This window comes from Cavia porcellus, unplaced genomic scaffold (genome assembly GCF_034190915.1).
Source record: "Cavia porcellus strain 051 isolate PalLab524CR breed Dunkin Hartley unplaced genomic scaffold, mCavPor4.1 scaffold_20, whole genome shotgun sequence".
NCBI classification, from domain to species: domain Eukaryota; kingdom Metazoa; phylum Chordata; class Mammalia; order Rodentia; family Caviidae; genus Cavia; species Cavia porcellus.
In genome coordinates, this window is record NW_026947503.1 from 50,134,770 (window position 1) to 50,145,160 (window position 10,391).

Here is a 10,391-nt window from a genome sequence, read left to right on the forward strand (position 1 = left end):
ATTCTCAGGGAACGCTGCCTCTACCATAGCCTTTGGTTGACAAAATCAGTTTGAGGCACAAGTGCCTTACACTTCCTCCTTTGATAGATCCTATCAAAATGTTTCAGGAGGTATTTGAATATTTATGATCTTTATTTTCAAGAAATCTTACATTTCTCTGGCTCTGCAGGCGCACAATGCCAGTTTTGAAGTTATGAGATCAAAATCTTGGCATGATTACTTTAAGCGCAGTGTAGTTAAAATTGAACTTCATATCTCTGACTACAAGTTTGTCCTTCTGCCTATATTCTGAGTGTAGTTTCTGTTTCATTCACTCAACCCATTTCACCAGCATGGTTGCCTGAGACCCCGGAGACACCTGCAATTCACTCACAGCCCACGACAAAACGATTATCTGTTGATTTTCTATTTTAAATAGACATTCAGCAAAATAAAGAAATATAATGAAGCAGCTCTGGACACCCAGAAACTAATCCAGCTCTCACAGAGGACCACGTTGTCTCTTTGGATGTAATAATCTCACGGAACAGCCTCATCGAACAAGGTCACTCTGAGATCATGATAAAGTAAGCCAAGGGCAAAATCACTGCGAAACCTGCAAAATACCGTACATCTACATCTCCCCAAAATGAGTGACTGCTGCTGTTGTACCAACCACGGGTTTATCTCTGCTCTGCTTTGCCCTCTTCATGGAGATTCTGGATTGTATGGTCGCCCTCATTTTCTGACAGCATTCAGTGTAGAATGGATACCCGGTTCCACCCCAAACCACCCAGCCATAGCCCAGATCTTATCTTAGGTTCTCTCTAAGCTTTTCTTAATGAGCTCCCTGTGGTTCCTCTAGCGGTGTTCCTCCTTGCTGGACAGAGAAATAAACTCAGCTGGTTCTCCCGCACAGACGTTATTCCTGGTGGCCTGGGCTGCAGATACTAACACCATTCTCTCCTCACTCTTTTTAGTTGAATTTTATCCTTTAATTCCCACCAGTCTGTAAGGCTACAGCAACCATATACCATGTGTTTTCTAGGTTCCTGTGTTCTTCCTCTCTTATTCTTCATTTGGATTGCCGTGTGTCTTAGCTCACAGTTTGTAGAGGGTTCAGTCCATAACCAGCTAGCTCCAAGGTAGGGTGGTATGGTGTATCCACATCACAGGAGAGAAACAGTTCATGGCAGGCAAAACAGTGAAATAGCAAGCAACAAGTGACAAGCAGAGACCCTCTTTCTGTCTCTTACATCCTATGAAGCTACAAACCCTTAGGGTCGGTATCACACCAGGAATCAACCCCAGCATCACACCCTTGATCCCAGCATCACACATCCTAGATTCAGCCACATCTGAAAAGCCCACCTGTGATCACATGAGGCTTTGGGGGGACACCTAGACACAAGCCAGAACACCAGGAGAGTCTTTTCCATCCCCACCAGTGAACTGCATGAGACTTTTTATTTCTCAAATGTGAGGCACAGAAAGAAATGTATCAACAACATAAACTCCCAGAGAGTTACCATGTTTTGACTGATGTACTTTTCTGTGACTTAGGTATGTCACATCTGCTTTTAAAATACAGCTCATTCACCCAGCACTTGGGAGACTGAAGCAGGAGGATTGCTATGGGTTCAAGGCCAGCTTGGGCTGCATAATGAATTAAGGCCAGCATGAGCTACCTTGCAAGACCCTGGCTCAAACAAAACAAAACAGCAACAACAAAACCCCAAACAGTTCATAGCATCTTTTAATTACAGTTTTTATAAATCAATATTAAGTGAGCAGAATTCCTGAATCATATGGCTGATGTAAGTGGTTATGCAGTTCACACAAGAGGTCCAAATGGCCCTCCAAAATATGCAGGACAGTATGTTCAACATTATTAAGAAAAAATTGAAATAAATATTAAAAGTAATTTTTTACTTTCCAAGTAGCAGATTTCTATGGACTTATTTCAAAGTTTCATATTTTCAAACCTTTTATGTTCATGTTTGCAAATGATTTTGATTACAGAAGACTATAGTAGGGTTATGGGTATAGCTCAGTAGCACAGCACCTGCCTGGCAAGCTGCAAGTCCTGAGTTTGATTCCCAATACCAAAAAAAGCATATAGTTTACCCATTCTCAGTGTATCAGGGAAATTACCCGATGTGCTATGGCTTGGCTGCACCCCACAAAAAGTCCATGTGTTGAAATTTTGCTATAAAACAATACCAGAAATGGGATAATAAACATCATTAGTAGAAGTTGACTGTTGGCTTACAGTTCTGGAGACACTCAATGAAGCTGTGTTGGGAGGACAGGATGGAGGTATTGGGGTCACGAGGGTGCGGCCCTCCTGAATGGGTTAACACTTTGTCAGGAGACCGGGTTAATTCTTCAAGTAATGAGTGACTTCCTGCCCTGGAAGTACTGGATTTCTCACCCAAGAGCAGGTTGTTATTAAGCAAGAATTCCCCTCACGTTTCGTCTCCTCCATATGTGCCCACTTGCCCTTCTGTCTTCTGCCATGACAGTCAAAGCTGAGAAGTGGCTAATGCCAGTGATTTGATTTCCCAGCCTCTGGAACTGTGAGCCAAAATAAACTTCTACTCCTAATAAGTTATCTGTTTCAGGCATTCTGTTATAGCAACAGAAAACAGAATAAGATACCATGTAACTAGCTCTGGCCAGTGAACACAGTTGGGCTCATGTGTTCATCAGAGAGATCTACTCTATTTTCTCTCAGTCTACTGGCTAGATGTCACCAGAGTGACTTTGATGCCCAAAACTAAGTTAAACTGGGTCCTAGAATCATCCTTTAAATGAAAACCACCCTGTGGCATTACTAGGGCAAGAACTTATGCATTGGATCCAGCATGAGTAAGGGAACCCACTAAAAAATGTGGGTTGGGTTGTTACATCAGTACACACCCCAGCCCATCTTGATAACCTTACCCTTCAACACTCAGATTCACCAGCTGTGCCCTCAACTTATCAAATACTTTCCCTTGGCCTGGCTTAGCAATCTCTCTTCTATCTACCTAAAATACCTTCTGTTTTTTCTGCCTGACAATCTGCAAAAGCTCTGATTGACTGATGCCTGTTCTGAATCCTTCACTGTCTTCTCCAGGTCTCTGGTTTCTTTCTCCCTCATATTTTTGGACCACTGGCCTTGTCAAACCATGATGGATGACAGAGTTGGTCTGAATTTTATCAGAGAGCCTGGGTTGCTGCCAAAACGTGCCCGTAGGGACATGCGTCTCCTGAAATGAGTTAGGGTTTAAGAGAAATGGCCAGAGTAAAGAATGGCCAAAGTAAAGAAGCCGGGCCCCACAATTTGCCCTTGGCTATTCACTGAAGGCTATGGGAAATCAGGCTTTGTTGTTTAACCCGTTCTTAGAATGTCTCCCTGGCCAACCACAGGAAGTGTGGATCTCTCCCGGAGCTCCAGCCAGAGACTATAGAATTCTTATGTTTCTTTGTAAAATTCATATTTTTGTGTTTTTGAAGGGAAGAGTGAGGGGATAAAAAACCACCAAAATCAAATGAAATGAGAAATGCTTTAATAGGAATGTTTTATCTTCCTGAGTTTCTAACATAGCTTATCGATGAAAATACTGCTTTCGTAAAAACGGACTGCTGTTGGTTACATGAGGCCCAGTCTTCTCCAAGTCCTTCATGCCTTGGGGTTGGTGACAACTGCCGTGGTGGAGTAAGAGTAGGGGCTGAGCAGGGCGGCGATGGTGTAGTGGCGGCGGCCGGAGTCATTGGCTGTGAACACCACCTAGGAGGGGGGACAGACAGAACCGTTTCCAGTAGAGCCCCAGAGTTTCAGTCTGCAGAAGGGCGGTCAGAGAGACCCCTGGAAGTCCAGTGCAAGATTAATTATTTCAATTTTATTACTTAGTTTCTTTGGGACCAATGAGAAGGAGAAACACAAATTCAAACACACTGGCAAGCTAAAGCCTTCAAAGCCTTGCAGAGTTCTTAGAGAAGAGTCCTTCACCGCTGTGTGTCTTATTTTACAGAGTCACTCAGGCAGACTGGGTGGCTGGGTGTGACTGAGGGCAGTTACAGAGAGCACCAAGGTTCCTGACCAAGTGTTTGGTTTCAGAAAAGGGGTGGGGGGGATAAACAATGGCACCCAGGGACCAAAGACCTGCTGAGAATGGTGACCGCCAATCCCACTGCAGGCTTCGAGACCTAGAATTGTGGAACAGGAAAGGACTATTTCTGCCATTTTACTGCAAAGCAAACCACACCCCTGAATTAACTTTCATGCCAGCTCATACAGTGACAGAGCCACACCAGGAGAGCAAGTCTTCCGTTACCAAGCCCACAGGCTTTTCTCCCACTGTTCCTCTAAGTTTTTTAACATGAAGAAGATATGCATTTTTGTGCATCTTGTTGGGTATATTTCAGGCAATAAAACATGGAGTAAAAGCATTATTCTAGTTACAAGAAGAGCAGTTCTGCAAAATCATGTCAGAATTTTGCAATGTACGTGCCTGCTTTGGAGCTCACTTCCAGCCTATTGATTGGGCAAATGGTGGACCGATACGTTGTTGCAGTTAATTAGTCTTGTACTTCTCAAAAATTCAGTGGTGCATCTAAGATTCAGCTGAGATGGAGGACGGCCCGGATATTCATAAATTTGTTTTGCATGCAGGTCCTGGCTTGAGCTTTGGATACACTCAAGATAAGTATCTTTTTGTTCCAAATATGTAAAAAGGAAACATGATGATTTAGGGACTTGAGAACAAAAGAACAGAGTGAGCCATACAAGAATAAAACCTGGGCAAGAGGATATGGGCATCACCTAAGACTCTCTCCCAGGAGAAAGGTAACTCATGAAAGCCAAGTGCCTGGAAGCAACCAGGGAAAGTTTCTTATCTCTTTTGGTGACTTTGGCCTCTAGGCCCTCTTGATTCTTCCTCTTATTACCAAAGGGATCTCATATGTGATCACAAATGCATGAAGCAAAGAGGCCTCATAGTTTCAAAGGAAACTTTCTGCTTTTCCTCGGGTCTCATTTAACCTCCTGGGTTGTGGTCAGGAGAGGAGGGCGAGCTCCACCTGCCTGCAGCTCCGCGGTGCCCCGTCCTCTGAGTGAGGCACTGGGCTACACGCTTCCCGCTCACTTCTTGTTGCTGCTGGTATCCATTCTGGCTGGAAATTGGGCTCACAACTCTGCCTAGTATATCTGACATTATCCCCTGCCCTTTCCTTCCCAGGACACAGATGGGTGCTTTCATTTCTGAATCTCTGGCATCTAGCCAAATGCTCTCCGCATAGAAAATTTTTATCTTTAAAATGATTGGTGAATACTGTGAGTGATGCGTGGACAAGGAAGCTGACATGAAGGACAGGAACGATATGACCATGGATACTGTGCTCAGGTGGCCCCAACAGGCTGAGACCCAGGACAGTCTGGTCCTAGGAAGGCAGATGCAGAGTTCCAGGGTTAGGGCCAGGAGTGTCTTGCAATGGTCTCCAGCTAAACTTGCTCCTGTCCTGATGTCTTAGTCATTTGCCGCCTGACCAAGGCAGAGACAGGCTTCTCGGTAGATAGACTCCTACCTGGAGACTTGTGGGCCCCAAAAGTTAAACAGGCCCCTAAAGTTTCCCTGGTAACGCTGTCTATGCAGAGAATGAGCTCATAATGTTAGTTACAAGTCTCCTCCATGCTAAGCCAGAAAGAATGATTCCCTTTCATGCCAAGTTATTTTTGATGCAATTGGTTGATCTTTAACACTGACCAACATATCTGGATTCTATTTTCATGACTGCCATCTGTTTTAAATGGCTTGGGAAATTAAGACAAGGAAGAGGCAGGGGATAACTATTTGAGAATACTTATCAGTAGAAAAATAGGCATAAACCAAAATTTGCTAATATCCCCCTCTCCATTTTCTCTCAGGGGATGAACTTTCTGAGGTATCAAAGGGCACTGCACTCAGTCCAAACCCAGCTTGGGCCCTTGTAGTAAATCTGCCAGCTCCTGCAGTTATGAGATGTGAGACCTTGGACAAGTTATTTAATTTCATCGTGCCTCAGTTTCTTCATCCGTGAAATGGGAGTAATAATAATATTGATGGGTGGATCATGATGATGGAATGGATTAAAGATGCACAGGAAACACATACTAAGCTTAGTGTGTGGCCAACGACATACAGCTGGTGGTTATCTATTGAGTGATTGTTTTGAATTCATAATCTTTATTTAACATTGCCAAAAATCGCTTACTTGAAACTGAGGCAACAGGGGTATTTGGAGTGAAGAATTTTTCTAATTTTAGAGAAGTGACATGGTGCATTCTCTCTTGTTACAAATAGCCTACATGAGTTCTAAAGATTTCCTTCTGAGTGTTGTAAATTTCTAATTTTGAAAGGGAGAGGAAACCAGTTTTCCAACACTTTCCTTATGGCATTGCTGTGGTCTGCTGACAGCAAACTGTGCTTCCTGGAACTAAAAACAAACCCAGAAACAACCTCATGGAGGTGGACACTCACCTCTGCATGTTCATGGAATGGGGAAATGCCGACTGCTGTCCAGTAGGCCTTGGTATCTAATTCCACTTTGTACATCGCTTCTACAAACTTCTCCTCGGTTGTGAGCCCGTGCAGCTCCCCGGTTTCACTGGTTTTCCTGCAAGGCGTAAAAGTCCAGCTCGAGTTAGGCATGAAAGGAATAAATGGCCTGGTAAAGAAGGTGTGTGTATTTGTGTGTGAGATCCATATCTCTATCTAGTTACCTATTATGTATAATTCATTATCTATCTCTCTAATCTGTGTCTATCTATCTGTCTGTCTGTCTGTCTGTCTATCTATCTATCTATCTGTCTGTCTATCTATCTATCTCATTAAATTTTCCCCTTCTACCAAGTTAGCAGGGAGAAAACCCTTGTACCTCTTTGACAGGAAAGGGCAAAAAAACTTGTAGAAACTTTCAAAAAGTTCATTGTGGATCTATTCTCTCATCAAAACAAAAATACAAGTAATACAACTTTATTTTAAAAAGTCCTGCCCGATGTGATGGGACTTGAATGTGATGGTCCCTCCAAGGGACCAGCCCTTGGGAGGCTGAGGCAGGAGGATTACTGCAAGTTTGAAGCCAGCCTGGGCTACTCAGTGAGTTCAAAACAAGCCTAAATTATATGCAAGAACTTGTCTCAAATAAATGAATAAACAAACAAATAAATAGGAATCCTAAACCGGTAGCTATGGCTCAGCAGGATGTTTCTTAGCCAACGTACGTCCTCAGCACCAAACCCCAAACAAGACTGGTGACGGGGTAAATGTTCGCAAGGCCAGAAGTGGCCAGCAGCCGCTTCAACTGTGCAGCTGTCCATGACTGCAGGGTCTCAGTCCTGCCACACACGACATGAGCGAACCTTTCAGAGATAGTATCATTTGTCCCCTAAAGTACAAAGAACAATCTGCATTTGACTTTTTTTCCTTTTATATATTTAATCTCTTTGGTATTTCTTTGCTAACAAAAAATACTGGGTGACTTCCAGTTCCACGTAGGGTCCAGGTCAAAAGGTGAAAAGTTAGAAATTGCTGTCCTTTAACTCATAAGCGCTAAGACAGATAAAAGTGAAAGTTGTATTGAGTCATTCTGACCATGGCTGCCCCTATTCCTTTTTTTTTAACTTCTTCTTTTTACATGTCTTTTTACGAGAAAAAGGAGCCTTGAGAATCTTGAATTTCTTGGTTCTATTCTCTCTCTCACTTAAAATACTCTCCGGACCATTTTTCATGTTGTACTTGTTATTTCATATAAACACAAGTGAATTAGAAAATAAAAACTTCAGTTAAAACCATACTCCCCCTAAATGATGTCCCCTATGATAGGTGAAGACTCGTCATATGGTTCTGGGGACAGGATTAAAATCCAACAGAAACTCTTCCCCCAGGAGGCATCAGTGTTTAGCACTTTCTTTTCTGCTTAGTGCTGAGGGGATTTCCTGTTGCTTTGACTTTCAGCGAGTTCACTGGGCTTTACTAACGTGCATTTCCTTTGAAATTTTTGCTAGTAGAGTTAGAAAAACCTAGTGAATTTTAAAGTGGCCAACTTCATCTCTGCACTGATGGTGGCTGATGCAAGCTCCCTGGGCGGCTGGGCTTTACCTCCCGTGTTGCTTTCTTGGAGGTTTTTTTTCTTACCAAGCTTGCCAGCCGCCTGCCTCACACATAGTAAGTGCTCCAGCATGTTCATTAGACAAAAACCTAGATCCTGGATGACCCAGAAAAATCCCAGTGACCTGTCAATGCTGTCCCTCAATTCCTTTCTTTTTGTGACTAAATTCAGGCACTTTGTGCATCCTTCCTAAAATCCTAAGACAAGGACTCTCTGTTGGATGTCACCCAGATCACCTGGGAGCACCAAGGAATCTGCGAAGCTCCTGAAGTCACCGGTATGTTTTGTATATATGTGTCTGTGTGCATTTATCTGGACATGGAATCTATCATTAGCTTTAAGTGGTTTATAACCTGAAGGGTTGCAAACTCCTGCTTGAGTGGATTGCAGAGCTTCTCACCCCTTTTCCTATTTTCTAGCGTCTGTCCAAAATGCTGCTCCAGTTCCTGGTCACTCCCCGTGAAGAAATGCAAGAAGAAGGGGTTCTTCGAAGGGCACAATTAACCTCTGCTCACATTTTCAGTCTACTAATAGCTTCTTGGGATTTTGGTTTGATTATATTTGTTAGTTTTTTCAGAGCTGTGGATTGAACCCAGGGCTTTGCTAAGCAAGTTTTCTACCCCTGAACTATACCCCAACTCTCTGCTTGTAGATGAGCTGGATCTCTCCTTAACAACTGGAAGGGAGGATGGGAAGATGTAGCCAAGTCCCACAGTGGGGCTCCTTGGCAGCTTACCCTGTGGCAAAGGGCTCCCAAGTTTCATCCGCACCCTTCTTGAACACTTTCACCACTACCCCGACAGCAGGACTGCCTCGAACGGCATCTAGGACCTTGACCATCAGAGGACACTTGGCTTCACGAGTGCCCTGGGCACAGAGAGAACAAATAAGAAGTCAACAAAATTGACCAAAGTGAAAGGATTTATTCTTTATGGTGTTAAGAATCTGGAACAAGTGCATGCTGATCCCATTACCAGTAACATAAGTGTTGATAATTAATGAGCTTCCCCGCTCAATATAACATAGACATAATTGTTTCCAAAGCAAGAATGGTTTCTGCCTCCAGACACACTATCGATTGACTGGGGATGTTTGCAATGAATTTCAAAGGAGAAAATAGGCCCTCTGAGAATAGTTGCTTTGTTCAGTCTCTTTATTTGAGTGGAATTACTGAAAAGTTCACTGTATTGGAGGACCAAATAATTTTTCCGGAGATCATTTTTAAAAGTTGTCAGCATAGTAATTTCTTTTTACCAGCTATTGTAAAATAATATCAGACTACTTTTATTACTCATCATTAGTTAATTCTTCTATTTATTACTCAGCATTAGTTAATTCTTCTAGATTTAAAAATCAGCTCTCTGACTAGAACGTTGTTTGCCAAAAAAATCAGTCAATACTTCTGTTTTGATGAACCAAAGAGCCTGAATGTAATCTATGCAGTTTGTCCCCTAACTGTGTTTCATAACAGGGTAATTTCATGAAATTCAAAATTAGCAGCTTCATTGATAGCATATCTTTATTTCTGGCATCTGTCTGAGGGTATCAAGGTACTAGACATTGCAAACTCAAAGTATCAAAGCAACAAGGCAAAAAACCATGACTCCGAGCCCTAGTCCAGCAAGCTCTGCAAAGCTTCATTCTTTTTGAAGTTTAAATCAATGGCATTAAGAATCTGGAACAAATCTGGAAGTGCACAGTGCTCTCATTACCAATAACAGGAGTGCTGACAGTTAATGAGCTTCTCCACTGTTAATGGCACGACTTGTCAAAGCTACAAGAAGTCACCCAATGTACATCTGCATTTTATAACAGGGACTTTAAAGAATCAAGCACTCACCACAGGGTCAGCCTCAGACACAAATACCAGTCCAGCAAGGCAAAGGAGGAGTAGGCGAGAGGCCATCCTGCCAGGAACTAGGGGGCTTCTGTGACAGCCGATTACAGGTTAGAGTTTTTATATACTCTGCCCCCAAGCCAGGCTGCTGATCCCTGCCAATCTGACTCCAAACCTGCTGATTCTGATTATTGACTTAGTCAACAAAGGGAGAATAAGTAACCCACACAAATATGAACCTTGTCTAGGGAGATTAGAGCATCAGAATATTAGCTCTATGAAATATTCTTAACCGGTCATTTGACTAGCTAGATCACCAAAACAAAACAATCCAAACAAAACAAAATAGCTCTCCCTGCTTGGCTGAATGCAGTATGGTTCTTGAGACATTTTTCCCCCGTTACCTATTTCTATGCACGTTTTCTATGTTCTATACAACTTT

General features: G+C 42.8%; 1 protein-coding gene across 1 annotated transcript; it reads right to left on the reverse strand.

Moving 5' to 3' along the window:
• Window positions 1–3,516: 3,516 nt before the first annotated feature.
• Ttr (transthyretin) lies at window positions 3,517–10,162 on the reverse strand. Its single transcript, XM_063231803.1, has 4 exons — window positions 9,953–10,162; window positions 8,849–8,979; window positions 6,483–6,618; window positions 3,517–3,754 (listed from the first exon to the last, which is right to left on the reverse strand). Exons 1-4 carry the CDS (start codon window positions 10,016–10,018, stop codon window positions 3,647–3,649), a joined length of 441 nt encoding a protein of 146 aa, XP_063087873.1. The 5' UTR covers window positions 10,019–10,162; the 3' UTR covers window positions 3,517–3,646.
• Window positions 10,163–10,391: the final 229 nt, after the last annotated feature.

Excerpts from the sequence above, each read along its gene's own strand:
- Ttr (XM_063231803.1), bottom strand. The coding sequence starts at position 10,018 with ATGGCCTCTCGCCTACTCCTCCTTTGCCTTGCTGGACTGGTATTTGTG. Across the intron at positions 8,980-9,952 it reads TGTCTGAGGCTGACCCTGTG|GGCACTCGTGAAGCCAAGTG; the intron begins GTGAGTGCTTGA and ends CTCTGTGCCCAG. Across the intron at positions 6,619-8,848 it reads TGGGAGCCCTTTGCCACAGG|GAAAACCAGTGAAACCGGGG; the intron begins GTAAGCTGCCAA and ends TACGCCTTGCAG.